The 25,902-nt window shown below is 41.0% G+C and overlaps 1 protein-coding gene across 15 annotated transcripts; it reads right to left on the reverse strand.

The window, feature by feature from the left end:
• Positions 1–3,674: 3,674 nt before the first annotated feature.
• On the reverse strand, positions 3,675–25,361 carry LOC147871098 (transformation/transcription domain-associated protein-like). 15 transcript variants are annotated; one of them, XM_087341217.1, is made up of 12 exons: positions 24,977–25,343; positions 24,167–24,881; positions 22,701–22,852; positions 22,131–22,228; positions 20,153–20,374; positions 19,607–19,806; positions 16,717–16,806; positions 12,402–12,534; positions 9,372–9,532; positions 9,005–9,143; positions 8,724–8,899; positions 3,675–4,076 (listed from the first exon to the last, which is right to left on the reverse strand). In XM_087341217.1, exons 3-6 carry the CDS (start codon positions 22,741–22,743, stop codon positions 19,756–19,758), a joined length of 414 nt encoding a protein of 137 aa, XP_087197343.1. In that variant the 5' UTR covers positions 22,744–22,852; positions 24,167–24,881; positions 24,977–25,343; the 3' UTR covers positions 3,675–4,076; positions 8,724–8,899; positions 9,005–9,143; positions 9,372–9,532; positions 12,402–12,534; positions 16,717–16,806; positions 19,607–19,755. The 15 variants fall into 15 exon arrangements, 14 of the variants coding, with proteins under 14 accessions (XP_087197343.1, XP_087197340.1, XP_087197339.1 ...); XM_087341214.1 differs by lacking the exons at positions 3,675–4,076; positions 8,724–8,899; positions 9,005–9,143; positions 16,717–16,806 and having other exon boundaries at positions 9,373–9,532; XM_087341213.1 differs by lacking the exons at positions 3,675–4,076; positions 8,724–8,899; positions 9,005–9,143; positions 12,402–12,534 and having other exon boundaries at positions 9,373–9,532.
• Positions 25,362–25,902: the final 541 nt, after the last annotated feature.

Consider the following 25,902-nt stretch of genomic DNA (forward strand, 5'->3'; position numbering starts at 1 on the left):
TGCTAAATGTACCTCTGCCTTGTCTTCACGGTGGTACTGTCTTTTCTCAATCTCGTACGTCATAGGTAAATGTACTCTTGTCGTGTCTTATGGAATTCATCGGAATAAAGTATAAATATCACAAAACAACGCACTTGCATACAGCACACCAGCTCAAGGAACACAATACATCATCATACAGTAGCGTATGACACAATAAATTGCCATTTGAAATATTATAAATTCTGTGTGATGTGTGACTAATTTTTGTCTTAACAAACAAAATACGAGCTACAAAACATGCATGATGTGGGTGGGTGCGTGTTTGGGTTAATCTTCGTATGTATACATAGATTGGTAAATACATGAACGGATGGATAGATATGTAGATGGGTAAATAGATAAATAGGCAGACACATAGACAGGAGACAGAGAAACAGATACACAGAGAGAGAGAGATAGAGATATTCAGATAGATAGAATAGATAGATTATATAGGTAGAGAAACCGAGATATCTAAAGCCGGCCTGATAATCTTTTATACTCCTACTATTCTGTGGCCTGAGTGAACAACCGTCTGTCATCAAATGTTATATGAGTAAGGATCGCTTTTCACTACATCCTCGAAGCTAATTCTGAAAATACCTAAACCCCATCTCTAATGAGTATTTGTATTCATAACATATTAATAATATAATTGGCTTCTTTCTCTAAATAACTAAACTAAAATATTTAATCCAAGAATGTATTCCACACATACTCAAGTGTATCCACTCATGTAGCCAAAAATCTATTATGTCATATGAAAAAAGTAACGCAGTCCTCATACACGCCATGTGGGACGCTTGGCTGGAGAGGCAGTACAGTGTATACACAAAAGAATGGTGCGGTTTCAAACGTTAATAAAAAAATTATTTACCAACTTACATGTGCACAACATACACCGTCAGCGGCGGCAACTCTCAAAGTTTCTCATGCGTTCATTACAATCCTTCAATGTGTGCATCCTGGATCACACGACACACATCCACATGGTAATCAAACTCATCCCACACCAGCGCTGTGGAAAGACATGGTTGAGAAGCACTCGTACATTCCTATGAAAATGTCCAGTTGTAGAATGTAATCGTCATAATTGGTATTCAGTTGGGGTAACAACCAGCTTTCCAACATGTCCAGAAATGAGTCGCTGTCTAAGTTGCTTCAGCGAAGAAAGATGAGCCGTGCACTTTTTTGCTGGACACCGCACAGAAAACGTTGACTTTTGGAGAGTCACGCTGGTGCTCGGTTCCCCAGATACGGACATCGTGTATGTTCACCTTGCCACTGATGTGGAATGTGGCTTCATCGGAGAAGATCAGTCTTTCGACGAACCCATCTTCCTCCATTTTAAACCGCATCTCCTCGCAAAAGCCTCGCCTTTTCACTTTGTCTGATGGTTTAAGGGCCTGCACCAATCGCAATCTTGTACGGTTTGGCATGTCCAATTCCATGCTTCCTCTAGCCACTGACTTGCGGGGACTTCGCTGAAACGCCTCACGAACTCTTTCAATGTTGTCATCAGTCATACGAGGTCGACCAGGACTCTTGCCTTTACACAAGCATCCAGTTTCTACAAACTGTCGGTACCACCTGCTTATGTTATTCTTGTGTGGTGCGTCTTTTTGAAACCGTGCACGAAACTCACGCTCTGGACACCTCAAAACGGAGCACACAGAAAGCCTTCTCCTGCTGCAACGCCATCTTTGAAACCGGCCACGCAGTAAGCATGAGAAACTTGGACAGTTGCCATGTTCACAGCACCTGTTACTACTAGACACTATATTATCTTCACATCAAATTTTATGTCTTCCCTTCGGGGTTTTTTTCATACCCAAAATCCGTATTCACTTGTAATTTCTAAGTCATCCCCGATTTTTACCACGATTAATACTTTATTTCTGGATCCTCTGCAAGTCCGCGGTTCAACTACCGACAGCGACACAATCAAGTTCGGTCCAATTCAATAATATACACAGAAGATACCGTGAATTTTTCCTTCGGGTAAAACCGGCTGGAACGTGATGCTGTCCACGTATCTCTATCTAGCTAGCTGTTAAAGATGCACGTACCTAAACCTTCAATAACCCATACGCCTTCATGCCGTAGTGCGTAATTAAACACGGACGCAACTTATATTTAAAAAGAAATTAGTCTATCCCGTGTAAGTAATAAGATGATGAGAAAGAGCGAGAAGATGAAGATTTGCAATTCGTTTTCCTTCAAGGATGGAAACAAGGACTTCATTAGATAAAACCTCTCAACTACGGGATACTGGCAAAAACTAAGCTACAAACTACTTCTACTGCAACATTGAAGAGATAAATTTCACCCACCAGCGATGAACTGGAGGTTTCTTAGATGACGTCGTCGCTGGACATGGCAATCGTCCGTTGTTTCTCGTGTCGTCTGCTACAAGTTCACTCACGTTTCAGAGCTACGCGCTGCCTCCATTCACAAAGCAATGAGCAATTTTAGTTGACTTCTTTTTTTGGGGGGGGAGGCTCTCTATGATTTCTGTATTATTTGATTTATATATAATATGAGCGACGTTCTTTGCAAATGACTTGACAATGCAAGCTTTCATAACTCTGAAAGAACAAGGGAATTAATAGAAAGTGTCGGATGCAAAGTTGAATTTTTGCCACCAAACTCGCTAGATTTAAATCCAATTGAGAACTTTTGGTTTGCCATCAATGCACACTTTAATTTGCTAGTACGCTACTATATAATTAATAATTATAATGTAACAAGTCATGGAAATTTTAGCTGCTGTTAAAATCTGATCTCATTGAAAGTCAACTCATATGCGAAAATTTAAAGACGAAATAGTGACATGTCGTTCTTCTACCTGTTATAAAGGGAGATGAAAACAGAGGTATACAAGCAAGTGTTACAGTTTTCGATGTTTCTACAATCGGAAAAAATAAAAGTACAAGTTATTTATTTATTTATTTATTAAATAACATCTTGAACATATAACAATCTGAAAACTTCATTTAAAATCTCAGTGGCGGCGTTTCAATTATTTCGGCTTCAAAAAGCCTGTATTATTTTATTCACATGTTATTTGTATGTGATTTCGTTGTCCACTACGTCTCGTCCCTAATTTCAGTGTGGATCTCCCATCAATCCACACTTTAATGTCATAGTACTGATGCCTACGATACCATAAATCTCAATCACTTTCACTGAATGAACTTTGTCTGCGTCAGAGGTGGTTAAATTTGAACTGTACGTCTGTCCTGCAATATGATTGTAATCTAAGGGCAAAGCTATGTAAATAAAGAACGATAATGTAGTTTTCAGCCCCATGAAATTTTCCAAATTTAAAATCTTCCCCGCTTTATAGTTTGTGTTAGCAGACGCTTAAGTCACCTCAAAATTACTTAACTTGAAAAGCTAGCCGTTACTCAGATCATCAAAACAGAAAATCCCCACTTTTTAAAATCCTCAATATCTTCTATATATGCTTTAGCAAATCCCACCACTGCAACTTAACGCATGGTCTGTGACCTCACACCCTCAACATTTCTAATATTGTGGGCAAACTAACTGCGTCTTTGCTGGATTCCGCTGATATTCCGTTGCAGCGCAGCGGCTGGACTGCAGGGTCGATGATGTTGTTAGTGGTTAAGAATGCATGCAGCTACAACTCTACTCTAACCCGTCTATCCTCTGAGGGTAGGAAGAAGGCGAAAAAGAAGAAAAGAAAGAAGAAGACGAGTAAATAGAAAGAATCTGAATTCATTTTGCTCAAGGGATGGAACAAGCAAAACATTAATTGGAGACTCAAAATTAAGGAACATTGGAAGGAGTTTAACCCCTGCACCCCAGGCGTTAGTCGTGTGTTAATTTAAAATTAAAGTAATTCGTTTCACTCGCCAGCAAAGATGGTAGAAACGAAATATGCCGGAGAGATGACCGCCGACACTGGAAACACGACAAGAGTGCAGCGTCCGGGTTCCCCGGAGCGTGTAGACGCAACCGCACGGGTGAAAATGCCATGAAGATCCTCCTCTGAGTTTCGGAACCACGAAGATTCACTTGCCGTTCCCCTGAAACCAGACAGAATGTCCCATATAATGACAAGAATTTATATGTAGGGTCTAAAGCTCCATATTATTCATATTAACATTAATTACGATGATAGCAAACCAAATTAAAACATAACCGTGTGTTGTTCATTAATATTTACAACTTTTATTTATCAGACTAGAAGACAAAAGATTCTAAATTCATGGTCAACGTTATTTTGATTAGAACATACAAACAGCTTGGTTGAAAGTTATCTCCTAAACACAACACACTCTTTTCTGAAATGCTAGACTAATTATAGAAAAAGCACTCATTAAAAGCAGCTTCGGGGGGGGGGGGGATGCGGGTATTATCTGTCCCGACACTACGCCTCGGCCTCGCAAGATAGAAATTTGTGCCTTACATCTTCAATCTGCGCGTAAATTGTTATCTCCTGTTCTCACTGTGGTAATTGTGATGATTAAGTTTACCGACGTTTAGGAAATGATATTGCTACCTCCATCATAACAGCGATGATGGTGGGCCCTTATGATGACGCAACATCACAAAAGACATTCATAAAACATTTTTCGGTTATGATTATTTGCTCCCAAGCGATTTTGGACCTTACGGGATAACATTTATAAATAACCGTTGCCATGGTAACGCTGCTAAGAGATGTTGGGTCTAATCGGATAATTCTTATGATTATTATTGTTTACTACTTTACATTTTTGCCGTCATTCTTAGCGGGCAATTTATTAGTCTTAAAATTTTGTCCGTTATACCCCATAAAATGGCATGATTCTTCTAAAATATGAACTTGAAATTACATTGAATAAAGCGATAGCTGTCTACATTTAATGTGTCTTAAAATATGCTTCAGAATACTAAAAAGGACGAGAAAGATCTCTAACGATTGTCTGTCGACGGGGAGAGATTCGAACCCGAAACCTATCGAGTAGGACAACTCAATATTTATTTCTTTTATGTTTACTTACCCAACTCTCCTGATCTGTGGAACTAACCCTGACCGATCATTAAACAGACTACGTGCATGATGAGGGACCATACATCAAAGGAAGACAGTGATTTCTATCTACACCAAGACATTCCAACAGCACCAGGTTCTAGCCAGTGTGCTCAACGGTTAAACGGGTACGGGGTTACTGCGACCTGCTGTAAACATCTGACCAGTTAACGACGTATTACGGAACAGAGAATGACGTCCACATGTTCATAATCCCATGCTCTGGCAAAACAGATACGGGTGTAATTTGTCAATATTCGATTTAAAAGAAATTGGATAATAATCATTTTATGCGGAAAAGTTTACAAAGATATGAGAGACTCAAACAAGGAACAGAAATGTGATTAGTCCGTGAAACATTAAACAAGAATAATCTCTTTTAAAATTGACATATTGCAGAGGATATAGAGTCTGGATGTAATGACTCATACGACCCGGATTTAAAGAAATCAGATATTATTCGTTCAAGTATCATGTGGAGTAACAAATATTTCCGAGGAATATATTTCTTCCATCCTCAGGGTTAAAGATCGGTGAGCATTAATGTTACATTCTACAACATTAGGTGTAACTGGGAGGATAATATTAAAATTGTTCTTACGGAAGTACTTTTCAAGGTTGCGAAATGGATTAATATGGCTCAGGAAAGACACCAGTGACGGGATTTTGTGAACACTACGCTGAACTTTCCATTCAAGGCGGATAATTTGACTGGCTGAGCCTATTGTTAGCTTCTAACTCCCACCTCAGAAATTCGCAAGACTACCTTTGATGGTCATATCGATGGCAAAGCATGTAAAATTTAAAAAAGAAAGTAGTATGGCATCTGGTGTCATTTCAATAAAATAAATTCTTTCTAAAATAATTAATAATGCCATACACGCATACGATAAAAATAGAAATTAAAGTCTCACTGATTATTACAGAAATTTGGACATATAATAATAATAATATTTGCTTTAAAGGGTTATTTTGATCTGGGACCATGCACAGCTACTGTATAACTCACAGTCGAACGCACGTATATGTACGATGGTGTCCGACGCTACCAGAAGCTTGCTGGAATATCGGCTGGATACCGGCCCTGCGATACGACCTTAAGGTCAAAACGTGCCCCCCATTTCCAAACAACCATTCGCAGTCAATACTCTTCGTTTCTAACACGTACTACTAACATTACACAGGCCGATTTTCGTCAAATTCGATATTAACTGTATGTCACTATCTGTTACCTTCCATTGGTACTATCAGCCATGACCCTCGTTATTAATTTATGTATTAAAAGTACAAATCCACGATTAAGAATATCCATAAATTTAAACTTGCATGCATCTAGGACAAAAAATTCTGAATGGATTAGGCATTGGACAAGGCAGGTAGCTCCAAAATTGACTTTCGATATTACGCCCGTGCGCACAGACATGTTTAATTTGTTACCATGCACTTGGGCAAACATTACACGGATCCCTAGGGTCAAATCAACAGGTCACGCCGCCATTGTGCCAATTCTTTCAAGTACTGCATAATTTTTTGAAAGCGTCTCCACGAACAGCGGAGAATTTTATGGAAGTGCATTAAGACGCACTCTTTCAACCAAGGTCAACAGTTCATGACACGAAATAACAGAAAAAGATAATTATTTGTCTGAATTCGATTCCACAAGGAATTTAATCCATGGTTACACGTGATATGAGCAATGCGACAAAGTTGGAGAATGTGTAATATTCCTAAGAATTCCATTCACGCAGTGCATTTATTGAGACTATCTGCTGGTTTCTTCCAGCTTAAAACATGTTTTCAAACACGGCAGCAATTTCTTTCTCGTACTGAACACGTACACGTGTTCAACTTATCAAATGGGACACGAAGTGCTGGAAACAGCGACTTCTTCAAGTTTTGCTATTATTCTCGAGACAATGTTCAATGGCGCAACAAATATTCGAGCTGAGGAACGACTGGATTTTAGAGCAACACACACCTGAACGCGGTCCTAAATTCGTCAGAATCTGTCGAGAATCGATGAACCAATTTACTGTAACCTGAGTGTCAACCCATCCTAATCTTCGGAACTTATTAAAAACACAGACAGACAGACAGACAGAGAGAGAGATGCTTCAACTAAGTTAACAGTCCTATAATATTTCTTGATGATTTAGACAGGCGTAATACTTCGTTTCTCACTCTGTAAGACAATCCGAACTTGAAAACACTTAGGGAAAGAGATTCAAGAACATTATTTACAAGCGAGTGGGGCGAAGTAATACTGATAAAGAAAAAGGTATGTAAACGGTACATTAAGCCTTCAACAGAGAATGCTTAATACCAATTAGTTCAATTCTGAAAGTTTACTTCAACGTATGTACCAAGTGTTTTATTTATGATGCCTTTTATATTTATGGATTTTCTATGATTCTCACTATAAACAACGATCATTTCCTTAAACAGCGTTAACCAGTTGATCTTCGTAATGGTGAAGAGTTGTGTTTTCTTCGAGGTACGGACTGGATTCTTAAATATAAATCAGACGAACTATGATTCTCGGAATAAATAGCGATCATTTCCTTAAACAGCGTTAACCAGTTGATCTTCGTAATGGTGAAGAGTTGTGTTTTCTTCGAGGTACGGACTGGATTCTTAAATATAAATCAGACGAACTATGATTCTCGGAATAAATAGCGATCATTTCCTTAAACAGCGTTAACCAGTTGATCTTCGTAATGGTGAAGTGTTGTGTTTTCTTCGCGGTACGGACTGGATTCTTAAATATTATTCAGACGAACTATGATTCTCGGAATAAACAGCGATCATTTCCTTAAACAGCGTTAACCAGTTGATCTTCGTAATGGTGTAGAGTTGTGTTTTCTTCGCAGTACGGACTGGATTCTTAAATATAAATCAGACGAACTATGATTCTCGGAATAAACAACGATCATTTCCTTAAACAGCGTTACCCAGTTGATCTTCGTAATGGTGAAGAGTTGTGTTTTCTTCGAGGTACGGACTGAATTCTTAAATATAATTCAGACGAACTATGATTCTCGGAATAAACAGCTCACAAAACTAGTCGCGTCCCTGGCAGACGGTTAATCCAAATCAATACAGACTCCGTACGCAATACTCGGTCCACCTAACACCAACAGCATTTCCTTACGAAATTTATCCAACAGAAATGAAGTAAGGACGACCAGTCAGTTTTTAAAATTTCTGTGTTTATACACGAAGAGAAAGGCCTTGACCAGTTAAACGACTGTCAGCTACACGATGACTGCCGTACATGTTTACAAGACAGACGCAAGAAACTGGTCTCATACCGCAAGTGTGCGTGTCCATCACCGGACACGCAACGTCTCTGCGATTGTCAGCATTTTCTCCTTTTCCAATCTTTCCCATCAACAATTCTCAAATGATCTGTAACTTTTCCTTTCTGTTTCCAACTCATAAAAGAACTCGATTCCTTACCGTACGTAGGGGGTTTCAAACATTCTTTGATTTTTGACGATATCGGTACCTTCGCGAAATCCCATCCACGTAGACCAGGTTTTACTCAGACACTACATTACCGTCGAGACATACTAATTTCTAATTTCCCACAGAACACTATCTACGAAAGTCATTATAATTTTGAATCAACCTCGAAATAATACATCACCGTACTCACCCGAGTCCATCGCTCACTGGTGCCTCATCGTTTCAGACGTCTCGAGCCAGACGACGTCACAGAGCAGCGTCCAGGAGCGAGGCGTGGAAAAATCTTCTGGTTCAGAAATTCACGACGGCGATGAAGAATGATGATATCATAATCACCGTGAATGTGAAGAGGACTCCGCCAATCACCTCAAAGCAGACATAATGACAAGAATTTATAATTACGTCGCTTCTGTACGTACGCTCTGAAACTCGATCAGTGGGCATTATCTGACAATTTCTCATTGTACTCACCGGAGTCCTTAGTTCGCTGCTGCTGTAATATAATTTTCGGGTTGTCGTGTTAGCGACCTCACGATGTAAGCGGCCGTCATCCTCACCGCTCCGTAAACCTCAAGTCTTGAACGAGTGTCACGTGGTTGTTACCACTGACCTAGAAGGAGACGGAATGCGTGGGCAGAATCACAGAACAATCAAAACGTAAAATAAAATAATATCTCAGAATACTTAGTTCAGTATTGCAACGTCATTTCAGCCATCTTGTCTTGTGTGACGTATGCCAAGTCACGTTGTATCGGTAACAGCACGCAATATAAGTTTTTCTCTCAACGTACTTTCAGAACTCTCTACTTCAGAGGACGGAATATTTCATGCAACTCACCTTGAATGACTTAAGTAGGCTCGCGTTGTACAGGACGTAGCACCCGAGGACCCACAACAGGACACATGTACTCTCGCATGTGCGTGTCACAGTCCTTGAGAAAAATATATAGACGATCTTATATCACTCCACTTTCTCCATGGAAAAGCGACGTAATTCACCTGTAAAGCCGCCAGACAGAAATGCCGATAAGTCAGGGTCGTTATCTATCCGACCAGGTTAAATCTGTATTCATTATGATAAGGTCAAATCCAGGAGTCAATTATAATCAATATTACAATTTTCATCGCTTTGTGCTTACATTACACGTACAGTGAATGGAAAAAGAGGTGGAAATCCACACAATAAGAATTTATTATTATTATTTTCGCTTCAGATTTCAGGATTAAATTTTCAATGGTGCAAGGGTTAATAAAATCTAACTCAAAGACGTTTGTAATTTCTAGAGAAAATCGGTTAGTATTTTCACTGTCACGAAATCGCCTGAATTCTTTAGAGCTTCGTACTACCACCACGAAACCTTCAACAACTCTTTGGCTGTCGAATAAATCGAGAATTAAACCAAACACAAGCTGAGACGTAATATCAAAATGGCCGACTGAAGCTCCAACTTACCTAAAGACTGCGTACATACGCGCTGTACCGAAGCAGGAGACAGACAAACGGAAAGAACTCAACTTGTTCGAGGAAACAAGTTTCGCGGAGCATGCTGGGAAAGGCAAAGATGAAAAACTCATCCAACGCGTGTCGGCAGAGATGACTAAGGGGCAGATAAAATTATACGTCCAGTAATAAAACACTAAAAGCGAAAATACTACGAGCAGCGAAAACTCAATGATTTAATCGGATGAAACCAAATCGAGGGACCGAGGATCCTGTAAATGGTCGTACAGAATAAAACAAGGCTCAAAAACATAAAATAAATGGCACCGTCCTCTGTGCGGGAACATCGGGACCCACCACAAGCGCCGTCCCGCACAGAGGGCGCAAGAGGTTATTTTGCTTTAAGAGGTTTGTTTTAAGTTCCTATGACCACTTAGCGGCTGGGGTTGAGCCCCCCTGTCGGTATTATTCCATATCAATTACCGCGCTTTCGTTGCTGGTACTATTTTCGAATTTTGAGTGGTCCTCTCATTATACCTAATCTTACTATGTTCCTGCTATATCCCCTAGACAAGATCTGTTGCCAGGTCGGTTAGTCGAAAGAGTTGAACGACTCGCCTCGCCCACGAGGTCCTGTTTTGCGTAGCGTGCGAGCGCAAAGCCAACGAGTTGGACTCGTCCGACTCGGGTGGTTCGTTGGAACCCGGCGCCCGGGCCATTGTCCGGAGCCGGGTCCGCGCCTCTGCTCGCTCAAGAAACGGCCTGGGCCTCCACCTCCCTTCGTGGGGTTAGGGCGCGGGGGTTAGGGCGCGGGGGTTAGGGCGCCCGTTTTGAATTCTGGTTGTGGATCCTATGTGGGATAATATGGGGATTTTTGGTGGGGAATCCTGCAGGATCGTGGGTAATATTATGTGGTGAATCCAGGGGAATATCCTGGGAATCATGGGTTGCGATCGTGGGAAATTCTGTTGGAAATGTTTGGTGGCAGATTCTGCTAGATCTGGGTAGGGAATCCTTGGTGGGGATCCTAGGAAATCTGTGGGGAATACTAGGATGGTCATGGGGAGTCCTGGTAAATCCGAGGAATCCTGGAGGGGGTTATAGGGGATCCTAGAGGTGATTGTCTTCGGGGATCCTGCCGTGATCCTAGAGGGCAGTGTCCAGGGAATCCTGGGGTCCTAGGGGATCCTGTGGTTCCTGGGATATGGTGATGCTGCAGGGATCCTGAGGGGATGGTCCCGGGGGGGCGATCTTGGGTAGGGGTGATCATGAGGGTTGGCCCAAAGAAGGGGATAGCCCTGGGAAGGGGTGCGACTGGGGTAGTGGCCCTGGGGTAAAGGGTGTGGCCCTAGGGTGGCTGGCTAGCAGAAATATTGGTGAGAAGATATAACCTTGAGATTTTTTAAGACCAGTATCTACGAAACTATTGGGCCGAATTTGTCGTGGCTTCCTTGACCTATACGTGACCTCATTTTGACATGAGTATGGTCAATCAGGTATTTGCCGTTTGGCATAAATACGTATGACCTTGAGAATTTTAAAGACCTCTATCTGGCAAACTTTTGGGGCGATCTTGTCTTGACTTTGTCATGACCTTGACCTAACAGTGACATCAATGTTACAAGAGAATAATCACTCTGATAACTGACGAAGATGTGAGGGCGAAATAATGTACAACAGTGGTCCCCAACGCGGTGCCCGCGTTGATACGGAAAGAGGTTATACTGAATAATAAATGCCGTTCAACCATGAACATTATAAAATCAAAGCACAGTTCTCTACGTACTAATGCCCATCTTGACGATTGCGAGCAGCAACATTTTCCTACTCTTCCAAATTTGTAAAACTGGCCGCTGAAATGCAGCGCCAAACATCACACTAACTTCCCACTTGGGTAATAATAATTGTACTTATAAAAGTACGTATTTTTTATTGCGTGGTTTCTTGTATCAATAAACGTCGTGTTCTTTTGTGTATTATTTGGTGTCCGTATCTTATTTGTCCAGAGAAAACAAAATTTGGCTTTGTTAATTGGTTGGTGCCCGCCACAATCTCATAAACTCTCAAATGTGCCCTTGGGCAAAAAAAAGGTTGGGGACCACTGACGTAGGGCAATACATGCCAAACATTATCATCAGTGCGTTTGGTGTAATCACGCACGTCTGCTGATATCGAAGTTTCAACGTTCCTACGTGCGGATATCCGTATATCCCATGTACACATAAGATCGAGATTAGATACATTTCTTTTGTACATTCATATTTATTTATGACGGACTTTGCTCGACTGTCTTAACTACCACGCACCGTGGGACATAGCCGCAGAGCTCGACCGTCCATGTACGACGCAGTGCGAAGAATGAAACAATAAGAGAAGGGGGGAACTCCAAATTAAAATATAAATAAACATCACGTACAAGCAGCTTACCGTGTCTCGTTTGTGTGCGGTAGTTGGCTGCCTGAGTCAAAGTCACACGGTGCGTAATATCTGACTGGCTAACTTCTTCGGTGCGTGCTACTTTCCGCGTTGCCTGACAGCACAAGTCCCTCGGCGATACCGACTACATAAGAATAAAATTAAGAATATATAAATACGCATGTGTATATAAATATGCATATATATTTTTGAGAGAATAAGAAATTTTGGTAGAATCAAAAAAGAGTAAAAACATAATATAATAAGAAATCACATAAAGTACGTTGCCGTGGCTTCTGTGTGCGCGCGCGAGTGCGGTGCATGCTACTTGGTCGGTCGAGTTCCGAGTCAATGTCCGGCGGTGCGTTGTAGTTTTCTGTAATGCTTGGCACCACAAACCCCTCGGCGATACCGACTTGGTAAGAATAAAAAATAATATATATATGCATACATACGTTTTTATGTACGTATTTATATATATTTTTGCAAATAAGTGTTAGTGAGCTGTCAAGGGGAGGCTGCCCGTGCCTCTGGCGGCAGCCGAGGAGCCGACTGCCGGCCTGCGGACCCCGACGACCGGCGATTGCTGATTTACGGGTGGCTCAGAACGCAGTGCCGCGAGCGAGGCAGGCCTCGAAGAGGGGACAGATACAATGGTCGGCCGGTCGCCGGGAACTCTTTCGCGGGAAAGGCCCCATGGCCAGCCCGGCCGAGACCGTGAGAAGCAGAGATTGGGTGCTGCACAGACGGAGTCTCGCATGGACTGGGTGTCATTCAACGTTTCTGGTAGGTATAGAATGGGAAAAATTTCGACATTTTCATAATTTTTTTAAAAAAAACTAAAATTGCTGGAAATTGTCAAAAAAAACAACACAAAACCCAAAAATTTTGAATTATTTCAAAATTTTTTGAAGTTTACATTTTTCAAATTCTTTAAGCTTTCTGCGTCCTTTCGAAGTAAAGAACTATATTGAGGAGACTTTATGGCCTTACAATTTAATGACATTGCACATTAAACAACAAAGGTCCTAATACAGATCCTTGAAAGTTACCAGACAATAAATCAAAAGGAAATGACAAAACTTCAGAATAACGTACTTGCGAATGTCTGCTGGTTAGGTAACTAAGAAATCAATCATATATCCAGCAGACAGTTCATAGTCACCAAGTTTGTGCAAACGTAAGACATGCAAAACAACACTGATAAATGTTTTAATATTTGCCGTCAAATCACAATTTTTAATAAGATGATAAAATATAAAATATTTAAAATATCATTTCACGTTCCGCATCGAATGATCGATTTACAAATTGGAACGTCTCTTACGACATGTTTCGGTTATATTTAACCGTCTTCAGGTATAAATTAGATTGGTAAATTTAAAACTCGAATTACAATCCTTTACAATGTTATGCAGTTTATGAAAGATGTTCTTATCAGATTACTCTTATATATTAGAACGAAGGTATTGTTTTTTATATGGCGTGGTTCATCTGATGTTCAATATTAGTCTGTAAAGCAATGATTTAAAGAAAACATTAATAAATATGGAGTAATATAGAAAACAAAATGATAAAATCAACATAAAAGGCATCATGTACACATAAGATCGAGATTAGATACATTTCTTTTGTACATTCATGTATGTCTGAAGGTTGATATGGGTTGCCATTATCCACACATTGAAGGCAGATTCATATTTATTTATGACGGACTTTGCCACAGTACGTACGTGTTTGCCGTGTGGTATTCTACGTCCATACAGCATCCAGTTGATGTGATGTGTCCAAATGGGGGGGGGGAGGGAGGAGATCATAAATGCAGAGGGAGTTAAAGAGAGAAAAGTAATGCCGCACCAGCTTGGCCCAAAAGTTATATTCTGAGCAAAAAATTTCGAAAAGGAATTCCCACAGTGGCAAAGCGTGACTTTTTCAAAAGTGTTGGCCAAACCCCACTCCGGGATGGGGGTCAGGGGAGTTAAAACTTTGGCAGTTGAGTTTTTGGATCGTAATTTATCTTCCATGATGAACAATTAAGTGTTAGCAGTCGAGGTTTGGCTAGCATCTTAGCTTCGTAGGTCATGTAATCCTCTACTTACCCCCTCAAACCAGAACTATATTGTAAGATTTGAGGTTTCCACAGCAGATATTGTTTCTGTCATAATTGCGTTTGCGCAAATAGACTGGGAGCTTACGCCTGAATGAGGTACCCATCAACGCTTGTAGGGGGAGGTATTCCCATATGTCATTTCAGATAAATCCATTAAAACAGCACACCCAAGTTACTGCTATTCTTATGGGCACACACTCCAGAAGCATCTATACGTTAATGTGATTAAGTCAAGGTTCTTTACAATGTCTTCCGTGGTTTAATGCGTCACTGGGACATACGATTGTGTGGGTCGTATTAACCCGGCCAGTATCGCACTCCATTGCAGCACGCTGCCACTACAAACAGTCCTACATATCGGGTGGGATATCTAGTTGCTACAGGTTGCAGCGTGAACTTGTAACTTAATCAGTACACGAACTGTAAAGAAGTTCTTGACATAATCTCGCACAGTGCTAGGACAATGGATGTAAAATAAAATGTCGTACCTTTAGTTGCAACGAAGGTAACTGTTGCGAGCAGCGACAACTGGGACAATCATAATTAATAAGGAAGCTGGCCATGTCGTTGACCGATTGACTAACTAACTAGATGGCTTACCGAACCCGAAGGTTCATCACCGAACTAACCAAAGCTCTGTCCTGGGCCAACAAAATCCAGTCTCCTTCAAATCCTATCTCCCACAGATCCCGCCTGACATTATCCTCCCATCTACGTCTAGGTCTCCCCAGAGGTCTCTTCCCCTCAGGCTTCCTCCTGCCTGAGATTATCCTCCCATCTACGTCTAGGTCTCCCCAGCGGTCTCTTCCCCTCAGGCTTCCCAACCAATACCCGGTGCACACCTCTTGTCCCATCCATGCGCGCTACATGTTCCACCCATCTCATTCTTCTCGACTTAATCACCCTGACAATACTGGGAGAGGAGAACATCATTATGCAGTTTTCTCCACGCCCCATCGTCTTCTCTCCTAGGCCCAAATATCCTCCTCAACACCCGATTCTCAAACACCTGCAATCTGTGTTCCTCCCTCTGAGTGAGAGACCATGTTTCGCACCCATACAAAACAACAGGCAAAATTATTGTTTTGTATACTTTAATCTTCAGGTTCTTAGAAATCAGACGGGAAGACAAAATATTTTGGACTGAGAAGTTGCAAGCATTTCCGGAATTTAGTCTCCTCCTAACTTCGTCGTGAGCATCATTTTGAATCGTTTTTGTTGTTCCCAAGTATTTGAACTTTGTCACACTTTCAAAGGATTTATGAGCCACCTTAATGTCTGTCGGGTACATCATCGTGTTCACAAAAGCCCGCCACCGGGGTCTAGCCTGAGTCAGTTGCATCCAGTTCACTCCATTGAGACCCATCTCCGTAAGATTCGTCTTAATGTTATCTTCCCACCTACGCCGAGGTGTTCCCTTCAGGCCTTGTAAACTTTCAACTCGCCCTAAAAACATCGGCTGAGGAGCTCGTCATGCATTTTCTCTGTTATCCGTCCCACCTTCATTTTGGGTCCAGACATCTTCCTCGACACTCTGTTCTCAGAGCTCCTCAGTCTATGTTCCTCCCTCAATGTGAAAGACCACGTTTTGCACCCATAAATACTTTGCACTCAATAATAGCAAGCACTCCCCGGATTTAATCTGCTGATGTAGGGAGATTCTTCAATATTTATTCTTCTAAATCCGGAATACAATTTCTTTCAGTTCCCTAAAACGCTTTAATAATGTCGATGTATCAAGAGATGAAAAGCGTTAGAATTATTGTTCAGAATATAAACCCCACTTCTTAAGATCCATTAATTTTTATTAAGATTCTGGGATACGAAACACCTTTCATTCCTTTAAAATATTAATTGCCTACTGGAATATTCTTTTATTATAAATGTTGCCATGAACAAACAGAAGTCAATCTAATGTTACTTGAAATTGTGTTAAAAAAGTTTAATTCTCTTACACGAGTTCACAAATGCAGACGAAAACATTAAATGTGATGAACAACAATATTTATAATTAGGAATCCCTTATCTCAAACTTTGTTCAATTGTAGGAGACCACGACGTCCACCGTCAATGGTCGATCTAATCTAAAATATAATGGAGAGAGTTGAGGGCAGTTTCACAGATTTCTTAATAATTCTTTTATAAGATAAGAACTTGTGATATTCTATATTAGTAAGAATTGCCACAAACAACATATTCCCTCCACCTAACATTTACCTGGGCAATACTCATTACAGCTGAATCTAAACGGTGACAAGCCGCTGCATCCAGTCTGTACAAAAAGTCATTATTTCACGGTCACCAACTCTGAAATGACAAATGTTCATGTAAAAGACAGATCAATGAAAATGTCACCTTATATTTTAAACTGCGACAGTAGCTCAGTCTCTTGTGTGGAAGGAAACGATCTTGGATGAAGATAAGTGCAAAATTCCTCTGACAGCATAGCCGAGTTTCCAGGAAATTCCAAAGTGCAATGTCCGTGACATTCCGCATGAAACCAGGTTCATTCAGAATGGAGTTGCCTCTTTCCACATCCTACGTCATTAGGAACCCTGCTTATTCCAAACTGCATTACAACACTGATATTTAAACACCGCAACCTATCTGCTGTCACACCACAGCGACCAGAATGGCATATCCAGATCACATCAGGTGTTCCGAGTAAAGGTGACGATTCTGAAGAAAAAGTAACACACACATCGCGAAGACAAGTTTACTGCAATTACTGTCATCATCATTATTGCCATCTTCTTCCAAACATCTAATCTGCCATATGCAACTTCCGTGCTCATTCTTTCCCTTTCTGACTGCCTCACTAGAATCGTAACAAACTGGTAATATTACCAACTACAAAACATCAGTGCCTTCCTGGACAAACACGTAGTAGCTAGTTTTAACACTTTTCTTAGTATTCAAATTGAGCTGAGTTGTTTTTTAAAGATTACGAGGACGAACAAGACCTCAAAACAATGTAGAAATACACGAATTCTGTCGGCCAATGTACAAACGTTCTAGGCTACGCTTCAGGAAGTTGTCAAATGTCACTTTCATAAATTACAAAGGGACCCTTTTCCCCCGCCCAGTAACGTATCCAACGCAACGAATTATGGTCGTATTACGTAGGAAAATGGTGGGGACAAACAAAGTCAAATCAGACGACAAAATGATGAAATAAAGCAAACGCGAAAAGCCGTTCAATACGACCTTCGTGACTGTGTGTTCGTAAATAATTTGTTTTGGCTACGGTAAAAAAAATGATCATTTCCTTGTTAACCAAAGCAACGCGCCATTCATTATGCTAAACTACATTCAATTTTTCTGCTACCCTTTTTAAAACAATCCGCACACCTACGCCCACATCTTGGGGAAGATTTTTATTCGAAGTCTTGGTTACTCGTATGGTCACATTTCCAGCAATTACAGAACCAGCAGACAACTGCCTGCCTTCTCTCTGTCGCTCCACACCCAATTCACATAACATGATGGAAGGATGACTGTAAGTGCTAAAGAAACTGGCAGGGTGCTGGGGCCACCAACCCGGTCGCAAATACTTAGACACTCTGTACTGTGGACGTGGGGATTCCCCACTAAGTAAAGGAGAGCCACCAAAAATTTCTTACTTTGAGGAAACATCTCTCCATGACACCAGCAGCAGCACTCTCAATGTAACAACTTTAACAAGTAGAAACACAACAAAATAAAGAAAGCAATTCTACAAAACAATATTTTGCATCTGACATTACGTCAATAAACAGTTTTACGAGATGAGTTTTAGTGCACGCTGATTACTGAATTGCCAGCATGTCTACATGAGAATTTCTGATTGTGGTCACAATGTTTATTAAGATCCCGGGACCCCTTCAACATCGTCATCGTATGTTGATTGACTACCCAATAACAAGATCAATAAAACGTGCAACAAACAAAGCTACGTTCTGCCTCCAAGAATCATACGCAAAGGAATCTTCACTCACAGACGGCTCGAACATCTAATATTTTAACAAACATCCTGCAAAAGAGCTGTACCACTTAAAGTCCTCTCCCTTCCATTTCAGCACAGATTCTTACAGTAGTAATACGTTTTAGAAATGAAAGGAGGGGAGACACGGGTTTCGTATTGTATGCATTTCCTTCCTGATTTCTGCCCTCTAAAAAAAATAACTGAGGGTTTCGTGGGTGCGATATGGGAGCCCAAGATGAGAGGAAGGAGGGGTTTTGTAAAAATATATTTATGAGGGAGCAGCCAAGGTGGTCAACGAACACCAAACAGACATCATATATCATTTCATTTCCAGGTCAACAATCTTTAACCAAACTAAATGGTCAATAACTCTACATTCTTCCTATAAACAATCTGACTGACAAGACTAACAAATTAGTCTTTCCTAAGCCAAGAACTCTTCACAACCATTTTACACACATAATATAACAATCCTGACAACACCAGCACTGGTACATTGTGACCCACATAAGTGGCACTGCCTTTCTATACTTGGTTCCAACCAACCACACCACTCCTCGATCCTAATGCAAATCCCATCCCCACCCCCAACCATGAAATATACCAGAAGTAATACTGAGCCTCATCACATGTCCATGAGACTGACACCTGACAACTCTCAACTTATGGTTAAGTCTCGAATAAATGGAACCTCTGACAGTCATCTCCATTTTTGCAAGCAAATCCAAATTCATAACGAACACCACACCACAAACTTACAAGTTTTGTAACCGATCCCCTTCCTCAACACAGCAAACTCTAAACTTAAGCACAAGAACAGAAAATATCCCGGCAGCTCCGCTCACTGTGCACATCTCACATGTAACAAAACCTTATCACAAATAGTCACCACCCTCGTCTACAAGCTACACCTAACCTCCAATTTTGGTGTCCTATGAACAATATATTCACTAGAGAATCATGAATGCCTCCAGCGTACCACAGATACTGCAATAATGCCAATCCCTCAACACATTTACGTCTTTCAACATATCAACTCTCACATTTAAGTTCACAACATCTAAAGTACCTAATAAAATTGGACAGACTCATCTCTCTCACACGACAACCACATCAAATACATTCTAATGCTCATGTACTCACACAACGAATGCCTGGTTCAGACCGATATCAGTCTCTTGCGGATTCGAGGTTCCTTCTTTGTCCCAGCAGGTTTAATCTTCTGACATCAAGTCGGTCTGCCAACTGTTGCCGCACGTACTTCAACGCTTCTCTGGCTAGCAGTACGCAGGTCACGTGGTGCTCAGTAGAATCTGAAGGATCATTCTGTTTCTCGTAATCTGCTACTCCCACAAAGAGAAAATACATTCACATTCAAGAAATCAAGACATCACACTCTTCAAAGAACAAACAGTTTTACTTCACCAAGCAGTTAACACTCCCACCTTAGCCAATGAACAAGCACCTTCCATTTTCAGAAGACAAATTTTGTCATGTTCATTACAAACCCATTCACAAGTTAACTTTAAATATGGGTCACGACCAGCGACCTGACAAAATCTGAACTCCCTCGCTTACAGATTCATATTGCAACCTTTCTTTCGTCCCCCCCAGCAAATTTAAAACATTCGCCAAGTGGGCCATTATTCCACACGTCATAATACTGCAACTACAAACTCTACAACTCACACACATCACGTCAGACCCACGCAACTTCCGTTGCCACTGATTCAGTGGATATTTAACGAACAGTTCGCTTGCCGTCTGTCTGGAGCCGAGGATGTTGATCGCTGTCTCCAAGATAGGAACAAGTGCCAGGTGTCCCGGCTTACACGGCTCCCTCTCCTCGTGCCCCATTATGACAGCAAGGGAGTCTATAAACACCAGTCGGTCCATGCCCTTCAGGTTCGCCTGTTTTGATGTCATGGAGAAACGACGTAAATGAAAGATTAAGAAATGGCAAGCCTCTACCACACAGCCAACATCTGTAGCACTTCTACTACTAAGGTGAATTCAACCGACAAGGGGCAAGAGGTAGCCGTATCAATTAGATTTATTTTCCATATCACCATTAGTAATGCCACTTTATAATGCCTTCTGGAAGCAAAGGTGGAAACTTCACCGTCAGTAATATAAATTGTTTCAATGTTGAACAATCTAAATTTATAAAACTGAACTCACCAGCTTCCTGTGATATCGCCACCATTGTGTAGTGACAAACAAGGAACACCGTCATAACTCTTTCATGGCTGCAGCAACAAACACTCCTACCAACTTACACAACAGGCCTTACTGGTTTTTCCAGATATGAAGCAGAAATAAGTACGTCAGACGCTTTCAACAAGTTCACATACTAAATATGGTTTAAAGAGAGATTTCAGGTTCTCACAGTCGTCTTTGGGTTCTAACACCACTTGGACTTACAGAAAACCAACACCGATTACGATTTTTAAACATTTAATGGTTCGCTATATCAGCTGAAGTTATCCTTGTGACTAAGCGCAATGCCATGAGGCAGTGGGAGCATGGAGGTAAACTCCATGCATTCTCAATTACGATGTGCGATCAGAAAGTTTCTAGACTGCGCCTATAAAAACCCGTACACTTATCTCAGGTATTAAATTCATCCATCACCCTCGAAGTAGTTCCCCTGGGAGTGAACACAACGATCCCAGCGCCGCTGCCAAGCCTGGAAGCATCCCTGGAAATCTTTCTTTGTCAGCCTGTCAAGCACCATCTGCGATTCTGCCTGAATCTCTTCTATCGTCTCAAATCTCCTTCCCTTTAGCTGAATTTTCATCTTTGGGAAGAGGAAGAAGTCACACGGAGCTTAGAAAGGAAGTTGGGGTCGGTTCTTGCAAGATCTTTGAGCTCCTGACAAACGAGAAGTCGATTCTGCTTCTGGTCCTCAGACAGGATGCGTCGCATGTGGAGTTCTTCCTTTAGAATCAGCTGACAGGTCCCATAGCCTATCCTAACAATGTCGCACAAGTCGTTGATGGTACGACGTCGATCTTCGTGAATGGCCTGCCGAATCTTCGTAACATTTTCGGGCGTTGTGCTCGAAGATGGTCGTCCAGAACGCTCGTCATCATCGACAGAGGTTCGGCCATTTTTAAAACGTGAATGCCACACAAAAGTTTGTGCACGACCCATTGTGGACTCCCCAAATGCTTGCTTTAGCATTTCATAGGTTTCCGTAGCCGTTCTGGCGAGTCTTTGGCAAAATTTGATGCACACGCCATTCCAAAATCGCAGGAGGGTCGGTGTAATGCACTACCAAAACGCCCGTAACTAAGAAACAAATGCTAATTCGATGATGCCGGCTGGCACACTGATTCACTATGAATGTAGGCCGCACCCCCTAAAGGCAGAAGCTCGTACTACATCCGGTTCACCCTCTATTGACACAGCCTGAAACTTTCTGATCGCACCTCGTATAGAACTATGTGGAGGTCAGCCTCAAAATGTGGTTCCTTACACTGGCAAAGAAAAATCACGTTCTTCATTGTTTCTTTTTAGTCTCAATAGAAGAAATAGACAAGTTCTTTATTTCATTAAAACCATTTACTACTTTTCAGGAAAAAAAGGTCTTCTTCTTTCAATAATGGCATTATAATTCAGAAAAGAAGTTTATTAAACAATTTACTCAAATAGATGAACTTGCCTGTGACTGACGTCTGGTGAGTGGCTCTGGCTTGCTTGTCCTGCAATCTGTAGGGAATCCCATGGACTGCGGAGATCTCCACATGTGGATCATCAAAACTGCAACAGAGAATCACAATGAGTACAGATAATTACACTCACATCCTAATGTTCAATGGTCACAACAGTGGCCAATGCAGTAGCTGCTTCCTAAATCAGCAACTGATGTACGGGGCACAGAGCAAATGGGAAATCTGGGTTTATGATATGACAAAGAAATACATTACTTGTAGAAGCCTCCTGGTACTGGCAGGATACTAAACACAAACTAATTGTGATACAGCCTCTAACGGGCTCACTGTACCAGTAAATAATGAGTTCTGGGTGCTCAGAGAAAAGTCTATAACAGTGCCTCATGGACTGCCTTGGGACTCGCTTACAATTCTGCGTTGAAAAGCCAGTGATTAACAATCTGTTATGTCATGTTAGTACCATCAGGCTGGAAAAACATCTTTTATTTTGTACACTATTTTAATATCAAGAATGAGGTTAGTTTGACAATATTCTTCTGCCTCCAACTGCTCTTATATACCTTGGACAGGAGAAAAGCTGCTGCACTGTATTCTCATCATCATTAAAATTCAGGGATGCCACCAAGAAACAGCGAATTACTTCCCAGCACTGACGACGGTAGAACGGATCCGTCGTGCTTGACTTCAGAGCACTAGATGCTGTCTCCACGACCTGGAAAACACAAGCAACAGTTTCAAGTTATAACGAGTGACAACGCAGGCCAGATTCACTGGTAAGGGAAGTCAAATGTTTTAGTTAAAGTAACTTTCACGTACTGCACTTACTGTAATACTCTAAACACCTTTTCTCCACATCAGGGCGCATGTCATATTTATTTCCAGAACCTTTGGGTTTCATGGACACCTAGACTTTTATTTTGTATGTAAAAAACAAATTTGACAAATCTCAGCAACACTGAAATAAAAATTAACTACAAGCATATAATTTTTGTATAATCTATGCTAACCCTAATAAACGTCAAAAAGGAACGTACTATACAGGTATCAAGTTATTTAATAATCTTCCACCAACAATTAAAACTCTAAATGATTTAAAGGTGTTCAAGCGTGCATTGAGAGGTCACCTCTTCACTCACTCTTTCCATTCTGCAGATTATTTCACCTCTGCTGAAATTTCTTAAGATTTATGTATTTCTATAATCTATATTTAAAGTGGTTTTGCATTTCTATTTAAAATTCTGAGGTTTATGTATATTAATTTGTAATTTTTTTTAATACCTGTATTGCAGAATCTGAAGGTTATGTACATTCACATATGAAACACGTCCTTGCATTGTGTCAAAAGTACTGAGGTTTACATATATTGAATGAAGTCCTGAAGTTTATGTTTATTGTATGAAATGACTTGTACTGCATCCTTTGGATTACTCCTAAGAAGGATCTATGGAATGCAAAGAAACTCTACTCTCTAACATACCTGAATAATGCAATTCCTTATCACACACACTAATAAGGCTTTTTACATGCAAAAGAAAATAATCACAACAATGGCAGGTGTCAAAAGCTGCTTACCTTATAGAGAATAATTTCGTAAATTTAATATACTTCCACTTGCAAGTGAATTTATATTCTGCTTGCTATCATTTGTGGTGGAAAAGTTGGATAATTTTAAAAGAAATACAGATGTACATAATTGAATTACAAGATGTAAACCCTGCTAAATGTCAAAGAGGAGTGTACTTTACACGTGTCAAGTTATTTAATAATTAAAACTCTAAATTGTGATATAAATGTATTCAAGCCTGCACTGAAATTAGCTTTCATACTTGAATTGCAAAATCTGAAGGTTATGTACATTCATATGTGAAACACGTTCTTGTAATTGTGTCAAAAGTACCGAGGTTTACGTATATTGAATGAAGTCCTGAAGTTTATGTTTACTGTATGAAATGACTTGATCTGCATCCCATGGTTTAGTCCTAAGAAGGATCTATGGAATGCAAAGAAACTCTACTCTCTAACATACCTGAATAATGCAATTCCTTATCCAAGTAACAAACACTCCAGGTGCTTCGTTCTGTCTCGTTCTTCACATCTCCAACTCCAAATAAGCTGCTTCCCCATCACGCACACAACTGATCTTCTGAAACACTGATATTCAGACAAATTGGTCCTCCATGTCTTCGTTGATGCCAGTAAACACACACTACAGCTACAGTTCACATGAAAGTTGCTACTCAGCACATCCCCTGATCTCAAACTCCTCTTTGAGACAGACTAGGCACTCCCACTAAATCTATAACAGTACACCTCCTAGGAAAGCAAGGTATATAATCGCACGAGGGCCTGAGGTCTTCCTTGTGGCATTGTGAGGCATGCTACGAACACCCCATATTTGGTCACTAGGAATCAAAAGTGGGCAACTGTGGTGTGGTGTGGTGTGGTGGCCACATAACCAACATTACAACCTGTAACCCTAGCTGCTTACTTCTAGCTTCTTCACTGCGATAAGCTCTTGCACAAAGTTAAATCAACAGCTACTGAATTTCCACATGCAAGTCACAAAAACAGAGGCTGCCACCACGAGTCTGTGGGTCATCCCAACCGCATCGACTGATGAATTGTGTCCATCATGCACAGTGGTCATGTCAGCTACCGGAGCAAAGTCTTGCTACCTCCGTAGTAATGATGGACTCGAAACTGCATAACGGCTGAAGTATCCCATATGCTTGCATTCACGCCTACCTGAAACAAAACCATGTACAGAAATAAACATCCGCATTGAGAGACCAGTATTAATTCTTACTACGAAGGCACTCTACACCACATTAATAACCTACTGGCAACTAATCCGGCCTTTCGTGCAACCAAAATATTTCCCACTTTACGTACTTCACACAGGAGAAAGATGACAAACATCAGTTAAAATAAACTTGCAAGCATTGGAAATATAAGAGAGTAAAGCTGCACTCGACTGGGCATGCATCCTACCATCACGCCGTCCGAAGTAAACAATAACAGCAGAGGAGCTGCGCCATTTTCTCGCACGCAGGGACGGCAACGTCTGAAAAACAGCGAACACATCCCGCCACCGGCGGAGCACGAGGGATATTCAATGATCAATATGTGCGCACCCTGACGAACTGTCCTGTCATCTACCGACAATACACCTGAGGTACATGCCCGTCCGCGAACACTACACGGCACTGCCGAACCAAATGCTGACTGAAATACCACTCCAAAGTCTGTAAAATTATGAAGACCTCAAACTTTATTCCGTGAATACCATTAGTGACACATCTTATCCTTTAAAAACGACAGGAAGTAAAGAAAAAAAGTAAGGCGAAACGAGCTACCAACTTCGCCTATAAGAAACCAACTACCAATCACTTCCATAACCTCAAAAATCATAAAATAATTTATGAATCCAACCACACCCAATAAACTACAGCTCAATCAACTTAGCACGAAGCACTATGAAACAAGTAGCCCACAATTTGCATCTACATCGCCTACATCCTAGGGCACATTTGTCACATAACCTGTCGGTCGCCGTTATGATACTGCTCAGATTGATACCAGACACAACTCTTGAATACCTGCACGTCTACCTATAAATCACCCAGTGAAATCGTCCACGTCCTTTCCAACACGAACTTATCCTCGTCACATTTCATGTTGGCACTCAAGACATCACGGAAATTCAGCACCGACATTCTCCCTACGCGATAATTTCTCACAAGTAATTTTGCAGAAGGGCGA

Source organism: Zootermopsis nevadensis, unplaced genomic scaffold, assembly GCF_977971745.1.
Source record: "Zootermopsis nevadensis isolate Lab colony 2312 unplaced genomic scaffold, Znev_1.0 Znev_ptg000066l, whole genome shotgun sequence".
Lineage (NCBI taxonomy): Eukaryota > Metazoa > Arthropoda > Insecta > Blattodea > Termopsidae > Zootermopsis > Zootermopsis nevadensis.